The 12,270-nt window shown below is 44.0% G+C and overlaps 1 protein-coding gene across 1 annotated transcript; it reads right to left on the bottom strand.

Annotated features, from left to right (window-relative positions):
- Positions 1-38: 38 nt before the first annotated feature.
- On the bottom strand, positions 39-12,140 carry myh6 (myosin, heavy chain 6, cardiac muscle, alpha). Its single transcript, XM_074186843.2, has 2 exons — positions 3,215-12,140; positions 39-2,065 (listed from the first exon to the last, which is right to left on the bottom strand). Exon 1 carries the CDS (start codon positions 9,034-9,036, stop codon positions 3,232-3,234), a length of 5,805 nt encoding a protein of 1,934 aa, XP_074042944.2. The 5' UTR covers positions 9,037-12,140; the 3' UTR covers positions 39-2,065; positions 3,215-3,231.
- Between the last annotated feature and the right edge of the window lie 130 nt (positions 12,141-12,270).

Below are 12,270 nucleotides of genomic sequence, written 5' to 3' on the forward strand. Positions count from 1 at the left end.
AAGAGATTACATTCATCACACTCAAATAAAAGACAAACTTCCATCAGGTTTTTTATTTTATAATTTTAATTAGTTTGAAATGTTTCATATTTTAACTCAGAGGAACCAGTTTCCCCTCAATCTACTGACTTACACTGTACATTAAATACAGTTTTTAAATTTCTGAGGTTTCTTCTTCATTTTCGATCATAAAATATTTCACGTTCTAAATAATCAATACATTTGTATGCATTTGATAAAATAAAGCTTTATCCGAATAAATTTAGCTTCCAGCTAAAGAGTAAAAAATAAAATCTGATTTATTTTAAGCACAAAATTAATTTATTAAAACAAATCTCTATATATGCTGCGATGCAAACAGGAACGTAAATCTACTTTCTATTTATTGCTTATTTCAGATAACAGTTTTCAGTCAGGGTTTATGTCTCTTTTTTATTTTGTGCTTAAAAAACTAATTTCTCAACAAAACAAAAAATACATCAGCTTATTTTAAATTGATTTTATGCATCAAGTTGTGAGAAGTGCTATAATTTCTCAGTCCCCGGACCCGGAGAAGTCCGCCTCTGTCCGCCGGCCACCAGTCGCCGCTTCCCGGCCTGCCGCGCTCCGGTGGGTCGGCAGGTTGGACGGATCCTCCGCGGTGACAGCCGCGGGCTCGGTGGGAGTCACGCCCGGAGACGTGACGCCCTGCGCGGCCAGCTGGGCCTCAGAGGTCCCGGTGGAGGAAACGTGGACCGAAGTTCTGTCAGGTTTAATATTTCCCTGTTTTCTGCCAGTAAAGTTCATAAAGTCTTTATTATCATCAGGCAAACAATTATTATTGCAGTTATCTGCGCCGCATTTCTTCCCGGTTTTTGTATCCCTGGTTCCGCCCCTGGTCCAGTTGCTGCTCGGACCCAGCGGTCCGGAACCGGGCGTGGGTCTCCAGAAGAAGCCGTAGTAAACAGCCAGGATGACCGCGGCCAGAGACACGGCCAGGACGTAGCCCAGCACCGTGGCGAGTCGCACCCACTTCCTGTTGGCTCTGGCCAGCAGCTGCGCCTTCTTCTCCCCGGTGTAGGTGGCCGGCTTGCGGCGTCCCGCGGGGCCGAACCCCGCAGTCCAGCTCTTCTTCTCCCGCATGCTGCGCGGCGGTCACGGAGACCCGGCTCCTCCAGGACCATCCATCATCCCGCTCTGGACCCGCAGGAGGCGCGTCAACAGGTTTTAAACTCAGACTGTGAAGCTGAAATGGGTCAATACGAACCGGAAGCCCACCAACTCTCCAAAATAAAAGCCTTTTAGTTACCACCGGTGTTCCCTGCATGTTTTAGTTCCCTCCCTGGTGGTAGCAGCTCAATGTTCTCAGGTCTCTAATGAGCCGTCATTTGATCCAGGTGCGTTAAACCAGCGAGAACTAAAAGATGCAGGATATTGACTCTAACAACCACTGAATTAAAGCGATGCGAAAGAAACAAGATGGCGGCAGGTTTTAGGTTAGCAAAGCTGCACCTGAATGGAGAACAAGACTTCCGGGACAATGTCCTGTAGAGCAGAGGTTCCCAAAGCGTGGGGCGCGGTCCCCATAGGGGAGCAGGAAATTCACAACAGAGAAGCTGAAAAATAACACAAACTGAAGTTCTGAAATGGCCTAATCAAATCTCAGACTTCATTTGATTAAAACGTGTCAAGTTGCTGTTAATAAAGTGTTTTGTTTTTTAGATTTAGACTTGGAGACGAGTTCTTGGTGCTCATCAGTGTTTATTATCATTTCTCCAGTTACATCAGTACAGGTTCATGTTCAAACTTTTATTTTGAAGGGCTCTTTTAAAGGAAATCAACAAGTGAAGCCATGTTGACTTTCAGGAGATCTAAGCTAGAAAAAGTGTTGATCAAAGTGCACCAACAATAAAATCAATTATTAATTAATATTTTTACTGATATAATTATGAAATCAGAAAGTTTTAATCATTTTGAAGCTAAAATCTTTTGCTTAAAATAAACTCATTTCATTGTGAAGGAGGAAACCAGCAGCAGAACTCAGTGATGTTTCAAAGCATCAGCAGCAGGTTTGGTTCCAGAACATCTGAAAAATAAAAACAGATTGAAATAAATCAGTCAAAGGAAACATAAACTTATGCTGTACATTAATTAATTAAAGTTTGCTGCTTTTAAATCTAATATCATTGAATCTGGAGTTAATCTCAACTGAAGGAAAATCTCAACTTCATGAACTTCACAGTTTCTTATTTGAGTAAAAATGATGCAGCTCTTTTGGTGAAAATATCCACCATTAAATACACGGATGTTATTATTTTCTTTAGCTGAACTCAGTTACAGGTTGAAACTCTGTGAAGTGACTTGAAGATAAAAGAAAAACAAATAATTGAGCAACGATCAAATTTCTGGCAACAAATTCAGAAATTTTGTGATTAATTTAATATATTTAGAAGAAAAAACTTGGACTTTCTCTGATGTCAAAAAGTTGTACATTTGCAAGAAAAATAAATCAAATTTTCATGATTAAATGCATACATTGATTATATTAAAACTAGAATATTTTGTGACTTTATAAAGTCATAAATTTGTAAGAAAAAAATTATTTTTGCTGAGTTTGTAAAGTCAGAAAATATCAAGTTAAAAATCATCAGTTTAATTGAGACAATTTGACTTTTTTTCTTGCAAATTTAGGACTTAGCATCAGAAAACCTCCGAGTTTTAGCCTCTAAATATGTGAAATTAATGTCAACATTTCTGTTTTACTTGACTGACATTTATTTATTCAGCTCTGGCCACATTATTCCTATTTGGTGACCTACAACAATTTACAAGATAAATATATTTAGCATATATGTAAATATGTAGCTAGGAACTTAAATATTTAGTTAGCAAGCTAAATATTGTTGGTGTGAGATGCATATTTAGCTTGGCAAAATAAATCTTTGGGTTGAAAATTAAATGTTTATTTTGGAAAATAAATACTTAGTTTGGAACTAAATATTACTTTAACAAAACAAATATTTAATCTGAATCTTTGTTTTCAAACTAAATATTTAGTTCAGACTTAAACATTTAATTTGGAACCAAATCTTTAGCTTCCTATACATTTTTAGTTTGAAAGTTAAATATTTGGCTTCCAAACTAAAAGTTTAGCTTGTTTAGTTTTGAACTCTGATATTTATAAATGTATGAAAAACAATGTGAAAATAATGTGTGGCTGTTTGCAGGAACTCACCTGGCCGGTCGGCCTGCTCAGTCGTCCAGTCCCTTCTTGGAGGATCCGTCCCGGGTTTTGGCTCTCAGCTTGTTGACCTGTGACTCTGCGATGTCTGCTCTCTCCTCGGCCTCCTCCAGTTCATGCTGCAGCTTGCGCAGCTTGGCCATGTTAGCGTTGGCCGCCTCCTCCGCCTCCTCGGCTGCGTGTTTGTAGGACTTGACCTTCAGCTGCAGTTTGTCCACCAGGTCCTGCAGGCGCGCCATGTTCTTGCGGTCCTCCTCCGTCTGGTAGGTGAGCTCCTTGACGCGGCGCTCGTACTTGCGGAGCGCCTTGACGGACTCTCCACCCCTCTTCTGCTCCGCCTCCAGCTCGTTCTCCAGGTCTTTGATGCGAGCCTCCAGCTTCTGGAGCTGCTTCTTGCCGCCCTTCATGGCGATCTGCTCGGCTTCGTCCAGCCGGTGCTGCAGGTCCTTGATGGTCTGCTCCATGTTCTTCTTCATGCGCTCCAGATGGGAACTGGTGTCCTGCTCCTTCTTGAGCTCCTCGGCCATCATGGCCGCGTCAGTGATGGCTTTTTTTGCCTTCTCTTCGGCATTGCGGTTCTCCTGTATGGCGTCTTCCAGCTCGTTTTGCAGGCTCAGCAGGTCGGCCTCGTGTTTCTTCTTCTGGTTGATCAGGCTGGTGTTTTGGGAGTGCAGCAGCTGCATCCGCTCCGTCGTGTCGGTGAGTTCCTGTTCCGCTAGCTTGCGACTTCTTTCCGTCTGCTCCAGTGCGGCCCTGACCTCCTCCAGCTCGGCCTGGATCAGGTTACTGCGGCGCTCCAGCAAACCGATGTTCTCTCTCAGGTCATCGTTGCCATGTTGGGCGTCGTCCAAGTGGAGCTGAGCGTCTTTCAGGAACGCCTGAAGGGTCTTGACCTGCTTCTGGGCGTCTGCCGCCTGCCGGTTGGCTTGGCTCAGCTGGATCTCCATCTCGTTGAGGTCGCCCTCCATCTTCTTCTTGACTCTCAAAGCCTCATTTCTGCTCCTGGTCTCCGACTCCAGAGAAGACTGAAGGGACTCGAGCATCCTTTGGTAGTTCCTCTTCGCCTGCTCCGTTTCCTCGTCTTTCTCAACCAGTTTACGCTCAATGTCAGCCTTCATTTGGTTGAACTCCATCTGCGCTCGCAGGATCTTGGTCTCTTCGTGCTCCAGTGAGCCTTCTGCCTCTTCCAGCGCCGACTGGAGTTCGGCCTTTTCTTGCTCCAGCTGCTTCCGGATCTTCTCCAGCTCGTGAGCGCTCCGGCCGCCCTCCCCAAGCTGTTCAGTGAGGTCAGAAATCTCCTCCTGGAGGTTTTTGTTCTCTCTCTTCATTGTCTCAAGTTGATCCAGGGATTCCTCATAGGCATTTTTCAGCTTGAAGAGCTCAGTGCTCAGAGAGCGAGCTTCCTTCTGGGAGGCCTCCAGTTCACACTGCGACTCCTCAAACTTCTGCTTCCACTCTGCGAGGATCTTATCAAAGGTTCTTTGCTTTTTGTCCAGCACTGCCGAGGCTGCATTGGATCTCTCCAGATCCAGCATGAGGTCTTCAATCTCATTTTGGAGGCGGTGTTTGGTCTTCTCAAGGGAGGAACATTTTGCGTTCACAGCCTCGATGGCCTCTTCGGCTTCCTGTAGTCTCTGCACCAACTTCTTCTTTGCCTCCTCCAGCTCCTCTGTTCTCTGGATCCCATCTGTCTCGTATTTGGTTCTCCATGCTGAAACCTCTGTGTTGGACTTAGATAGAGCCCTCTGCAGCTCAGCTTTAGCTTCCTGCTCTTCTTCGAACTGTTCCCTCAGCAGATCGCAGTCATGCCGAGCAGACTGCAAAGCATGTGCGAGGGCATTCTTTGCCTTTACCTCCTCCTCCAGTTGTCTGCGCAGGTCTTCCACCTGCTGGTTGTATGAGTTCTTTCCCCTGGTCAGCTGTGAAATCAAGCACTCCTTCTCCTCCAGCTGGCGCCCCAGCTCTCCGTTCTCAGTGAGTAGTTTGGCCCTCTGAGTTGCCAAGTCGTTGGTGGTCCGCTGAGCCTCCTCGTATTTGCTCTTGTATTCATTCATATTGTCTTCCATTGTGCGGCACATCTTCTCTATGTTGGATTTGGCCTTCACCACGCTCTCCATGTTGGAGGCCAAGTCGTCCAGCTCTAGTTTCAGCTCCGTCTTCTCCTTCTCCAGTTTCTGCTTCACGCGCTGCAGGTTGTCTATTTGCTCCCCCAGTTCGGCGACGCTGTCAGCATGTTTCTTCCTCAGTGTGGCGGCGGTGGCCTCGTGTTGGAGGGTTGATTCCTCCAGCTCCCTACGCAGCTTCTGAAACTCAGCGTCTCTCTTCTTGTTCATCTCCACCTGGGCTGATGTGGCTCCGCCGGCTTCCTCCAGACGTTCGCTGATGTCCTCCAGCTCACGAGAAAGATCTGAGCGCTGCTTCTCCACCTTTGCCCGCGCTGCACGCTCAGCATCCAGCTCTTCTTCCAGCTCCTCGATTCTCGCCTGGTTTTCTTTCAGCTTCTTCTGGAGCTGAACTGAGGCAACCTGCTCATCCTCCAGTCTTGAGTTGATTTGACTCACCTCAAAGTCCTTCTTTTTGAGTTTCTCCTCCAGCTGCTGCTTGTCATTCTCCAAGTCCATCAGAGTTTCCTGGGTCAGTTTCAAGTCGCCTTCGAGTTTCCTTCTCGACCGTTCCAGGTCCATCCTGACTTTCTTCTCTTGTTCCAGTGAACCCTCCAGATCATCCACTTGCTGCTCCAGTTTTGCTTTAGCTTTAGTCAGGCTGTTGGCTTTGTCCTCTTCACTTTGAAGGTCATCCAGTGTCTGCTGGTGGGCCTCCTGTAGTGCCTTTTTCTCTTTGGTCAACTTCAAAATGTTCTCATCCTGAGACGCCATCTCTTCCATGAGGTTTTTCACTTTATTCTCTGTAGCATGCTTCTCCTTTTCCACCTTGGCTAAAGTTAGCTCCAGGTCATCGATGTCCTTTTTCAGCTCAGAGCACTCATCTTCAAGTTTGCGCTTCTTGGCTGTAAGATCTGCATTCAGCTCCTCTTCATCCTCCAGTCTCTCATTCATCTCTTTCAGCTTGGCCTCTAGTTGGATCTTACTCTTTATGAGTTGTTCACACCGTTCCTCTGCATCTGTCAGAGTGTCCTGTTCAGACTGTATCTGTAAGGTCAAATCATTCTTCTCTTGGAGAAGAGTCACTATTTTCTCTTCGAGTTCCTTCCGCCGTCCTTCAGATTTCTCCAGAGCCTCCTTCACCTTCTTGAATTCGTCCTTTATGTTGGCCATCTCCTTCTCGGCCTCTGCGCTCTTCAGAAGTGGTTTAATCTTAAAGAACAGCTTCATCCAGGGCCAATTCTTCACACCCAGAAAAGATCGGAGGTTCCACTGAATGACCATCAGGGAATCCCTGCGCTCCACAAGTTTAGCAAACTTCTCCCTCATCAGGATCCCTCTGGCATTGGCCTGAATCCTGGTGATGATCCGAGAGAGTTGCTCATCGCGCATCTCCTCAAGTGTCCCCAGCAGGCCGGCTTTGAAGAAGACTTTCGTGTGGCCAAACTTGTACTGGGTGTGATCAATGTCGAGAGATCCCAGCAGCTTTTCGGCGGTCTTCTTGCAGTCGATGAACTGACCTTCTGGGATCGCAGAGGCATTCAAGATTCTGTAGCGTTGCTTGAAGTCGCCATAGAGTACCCGGTTTGGGAAACCCTTCCGGCAGATCCGGATGCCTTCCAGGACGCCATTGCAGCGAAGCTGGTGCATCACAAGGCAGTTGTCCATGACCCCTGGAGTTTTCCTCTCATTAGGAATCAGACAACGGACAAAGTGGGGATGAGTGGTCTTCAAGTTAGTCATCAGCTTGTTGAGGTTCTCCCTGTGGAGAGCAGACACTGTCTGGAATGAAGAACCTTTCTTCTTCGCTCCTTTGCCACCTGATTTTTCACCACCATCAGCTCCTGAGTAGCTTGAAAACAGCAGACTCAGCAGCTTTAGAGAGGATTTCTGGTAAAGTCCAACCACGGTTTCATTCAGAGGGTCTTTATTTTTGACCAGCCAGCCGCTGATGTTGTAGTCGACTGTACCAGCATAGTGAACCAGGGCAAAATGAGCCTCTGATTTCCCTTTTGTTGCCCTCGGTTTCTCAAACATCTTGTTCTTTCCCAGATGATTATCATAGAGCTTAGCCTTAAAGGTCTGGTCACTTGCTTTGGGAAACATACACTCCTCTTCTAGAATCGAAAGAATCCCCAATGGCTTCTCGATCAGGTCAATACAGGCTTGGAGATCCATCCCAAAGTCAATGAACTCCCATTCAATCCCCTCTTTCTTGTATTCTTCCTGCTCCAGGACAAACATGTGATGGTTGAAGAACTGTTGCAGTTTTTCGTTTGTGTAGTTGATGCACAGCTGCTCGAATGTATTGAAATCAAAGATCTCAAAACCAGCAATGTCCAGCACTCCTATGAAGTACTGACGGTGCTGCTTGGTGTCCAACGACTGGTTGATTCTCACCACCATCCAGTTGAACATTTTCTCGTACACTGACTTGGCCAGTGCACCGACGGCATAGTAGACTTGATCCACACTTTGGCCCTTGGTGACATATTCGTTTCCAACCTTCACTCTGGGATGGCACAGCCCCTTGATGAGATCTGCAGAGTTGAGCCCCATTAGGTAAGCTGATTTATCTGCAGCCTCGGTACCGTCTGGTTCAGCCTGCTCCTCGCGCTGCTTCTGTTTGAACTTCAGGTTGCCGTAGTGCATGATGGCACCGGTCAGTTTGTAGACGGCTGTTTTCTCCTCAGCAGTGAAGCCAAGAACGTCGAAGGCGCTGTCTGTGGCCATAAGCTCCTCAGAGTCGTTAATGGAGGCGACCGTTACCTCTCCTTGGGAGATGTAGCTGTAGTCATATGGGTTGTTGGTGATGAGCAGCAGATCCAGCAGCTCAGGCTTCTGGTTGGACAGGATCTGGTAGAAGATGTGGTAGTCCCTCTCAGCCTTAAGCTGGAATGTAACACGGGACTTCTCCAGCAGGTACGTCTCGATGTCGGCCGATGACAGTTTCCCACTTGTGCCAAAGTGAATCCTGATGAATTTTCCAAAACGAGACGAGTTGTCATTTCTCAGCGTTTTGGCGTTGCCAAAGGCCTCGAGTGCCGGGTTTGCCTGGATGATTTGATCCTCCAGAGTCCCCTTGCTGCTGTCCTTTTTGACTGCGCCTCCAACTGCAGCGATGCTGGCGAAGTACTGGATGACCCTCTTAGTGTTCACTGTTTTTCCTGCACCAGATTCTCCGGTGATGAGGACAGACTGGTTCTCCCTATCGGTCAGCATGTACTGGTAGGCGTTATCGGAGATGGAGAAGATGTGAGGGGGCGCTTCGCTCCTCTTCTTACCCCGATAGGCTGCCACCACCTCTGAGTCATAGACTGGGAGCCACTTGTAAGGATTGACGGTGACGCAGAAGAGCCCAGAGTAGGTGTAAATCATCCATGCGGCGTAGCGCTCTTTGAGGTTAAACAGCACCGCCGGCTCATGGAGGAACGTAAACATCGCCATGTCTTCGATTTTATCGAATTTGGGCGGATTCTGGGGATGAACATCCGAATCCTTCACCGTCACTGTCGTGCCGTCTTCTTTCTTGACGGTCACTGTGTTTCCTTCTTTGCTGATGATCTGTCCTTTTATGTACTCCACTTTATCATCCACAACAAAACATTCAGTCTTGATGTCAAACTGTCTGGTCTGAGCCTCCAGGCGCTCCTTCTCAGACTTCCTCAGGAAAGGGGCAGCTTTCCCAAACTCGGCCATCAGAGCATCACCCATGGTGGACGGTAGACAGAAGAACAGCTAGAGAACAAAATGTTTGACTTCCACTCCCTCTGCAGAACTGCAGCATGGTGAAGACGACACAGATTTATAAATCCTCCCTTTGGACCAAATTAGGAGATGTCTGGTGAGACGGAAGCAGCTGCAGATCTAAATGTGTCTTTGAACGCACCATGAGGGCAGATTCTGGACCTTTGGGTGTTGCAGTCCTTTTGAGGTGAACCAGAGAATCGCTGCTTATCTGCCTGCTGATAGACAGTCTTCATTTAGACTCCAGTGTAGCTCTCAAACATCTCCTCTAGTAACTACTGAACAAAACATGATACAAAATAATGTATAAAGCTTATTAGAATTTATCTTTCATTAGCGACTATTAAATCTTCCAAAAGTCATTTGTGCAAACTGAGATTTAGATTTCAAGTTTTATCTGATTTGTCTTGATTTTTTTTATGCAACTTTGATTAATCACATTTCTATGCAAAATATAAATTAAAGAAAATGACCTCAAATAACAAAAAAAATATTCTTATTTTCAGTTTTTCTTTCATTTTACAAAATTTAAATGAACTGTATTGAATCTAAAAGATATTTTCAAAGTTACTTAACTTTATTCGATCATCATTTTTCTATTTATTTCGGTGGATAAATGATATCAACTCAGAAACAAGAATTGATAATTATCTTTTCTCTGCTCTTTAAAATTGTATTCACTTTTTGACATTTACAAACATATTGATCATATCGCTCTGCGACAGACTGGCGACCTGTCCAGGATGACCCCCCTTTCGCCCGAAACGTTCGCTGGAGAAGCACCAGCAACTCCGGAAGCCTCAAGGGACAAAGGTGTTAGAAAATGGATGGATGGATGATCATATCCTGTTTCGGCTCATCTAAATAGGTTCTTGAATGTCAATTATTTTTCTTTACAACACAAAATAAAAAAAACTAAACATTTTAAAATGAAAAGGGAAAACGTATGCACAATAATAAACAAAGCCATATGGAGCTAAGTTGGGGCAATGAAACTTATTTGAAAAAAAATTAAATTCAAACTAAAAAAAATAAATGTAAACTGAAAAATAATTTTGAAATAAATATAATTTCTTAAACTGAAAAAATCCTGAACCTGAAAATTGGCTTCTTTCAAGTTTCCTCTTTTATCGTCAGTTTCAAAATTATTTTTTGATTTCATTTTATTGCCATGATTTAGCCCCATACTTCAAGTTTGTTTAAAACAATTTAAAATGAAAAAAAAATGTAACAGAAAATACATTTTTAAACTGAAATTAAAAATTTAACCTGAAAAAGACACTGAATTTGAAAATGCAGTTCTTAGCTATTTTTTAGTTTCATACTTCATGGTCCTAATTTAGCTCCATACAGCTCTATAGAGAGAGTAAATGTTGATTATTCTAGCAGAAACTACATCGCTTTAAAAGTCGAGATCTTTGTGATTTTCTGCAAATCATCCTTTTCCATCAGGAAGTAAATAAATCCTTCTCGTCCTTTCCCTCCTAATCCTGTTTATCGCCATGGTGATGTCCAGCTACATGTTTAATTTTGATCTCAAGTGAAAAACAATTTTCACTTGAGAGCTTTTTCTATGCTGCCACAAAGATAAAAACAGATATTTATCCCTCTTAAGCCGTCCTCCGGCATGCATCCAAGAAAAACAAACAGTTTCTGATATAATGCAAGCAGCTGCATTAAATTAAAATGACAAAGTCACTTCTGACATTTTATTAAAAGCTGCTTTAACCTTTTAGGACAAGAGGAAACATGTTTCTGTTGGTCGCTGATATGATGAGTGTTCTGTGATGAGCTGAAGGGTTTGTGTCTCTTTATCTCAGACTCTCCAGTCTGGAAATAGAAACCTGACGGGTTTTATCTGCAGCCTCAGATATGTGTTGGTATTAATCTGCTGCAGCTGTTCTGATCTGTTTTTTATTCAGAAAAAAATATTTTCAGATTAAGAAACCAAAGGGATTCTTTATTGGATCAGAGATTTTGTTGTTCACAAAGGAAGAAACCCAGAAATCAACCCAACCTGACCAGGAAATGTGTGAAAATCTGCCTTAGTTCATGATCTGAAGTAACCAAACAAACATTTGATTCTCTGTACTTGGCAACGACCACACTGTTGATTTATTAAAATGAAACATTCAATCCTTTAAAACCCCTTAAACTTCAACATCCCAGTATCCTGAGCTCCTCCTCTATGCCCTAAAAAGAAGGTCACCAGTTTGACCTCACACAGATCTGAAAACGCGTCATTAGGCCGCTCCAGCAGGTGGCAGTAGAGTTCAGCTGTGCAGGAAATATAAATCCACATGTTCTGTGGTGGCTGCACAGTGGCGCAGTTGGTAGAGCTGTTGCCTTGCATCAAGAAGGTTCTGGGTTCGATTCCCGGTCTTTCTGCATGGAGTCTCCATGTTCTCCCTGTGCATGGTGGGTTTTCTCCAGGTACTCCGGTTTCCTCCCACAGTCCAAAAACATGACTGTCAGGTTAATTGGCCTCTCCAAATTGTCCCTAGGTGTGAGTGTGTGTGTGCATGTGCATGGTTGTTTGTCCTGTGTGTCTCTGTGTTGCCCTGTGACAGACTGGCGACCTGTCCAGGGTGACCCCGCCTCTCGCCCGGCACGCCAGCTGGAGATGAGCACCAGCACCCTCCCGACCCCACTAAGGGACAAGGGTGCAGGAAAATGGATGGATGAATGTTCTGTGGTTAAACTTAGAAACTGACTATTCAGATGTTCTCCATCCAATCTGAGCTGGAGATGCTCAAAATTTGTGGTTTTAATCAAACAAAAGGGGAAAATACTGAAAAGGTGTTAATACTTTTGTAAGGAGATGTAAGTGGAAAATGTTCATGTTTCTAATTTATATCAAACAGCATCATAATGAGATAAATCTGTTTTTTATTAAATAATCCCCACTGATGAATGGACATTTAGACTCAAAGGTTTTCTTCAAAATTACATAAATTACTAAATAAACTTTGACAACATAAGCTCGCAAATTAAAAATATATATTTTAAAAATATATATATTGTTTTTATTTCATGATTTGATTGAGTATTTGTTAATAACAGTATTTAATTTTGACTAAAATTGCTCTCCATATATGTTGCTCCTGCTTTACCTATAACTTTACCTATATTAATTAAAATTAAATCATTTTTGGTTTAATGTAATATTGCTCATAAAATAGCAGAACTTAAGCAAAAATG

Source organism: Poecilia reticulata, chromosome 21, assembly GCF_904066995.2.
Source record: "Poecilia reticulata chromosome 21, P_reticulata-male-v2, whole genome shotgun sequence".
Taxonomy (NCBI): Eukaryota; Metazoa; Chordata; class Actinopteri; order Cyprinodontiformes; family Poeciliidae; genus Poecilia; species Poecilia reticulata.

Coding starts and splice junctions, on each gene's coding strand:
- myh6 (XM_074186843.2), bottom strand. CDS start 9,036: ATGGGTGATGCTCTGATGGCCGAGTTTGGGAAAGCTGCCCCTTTCCTG.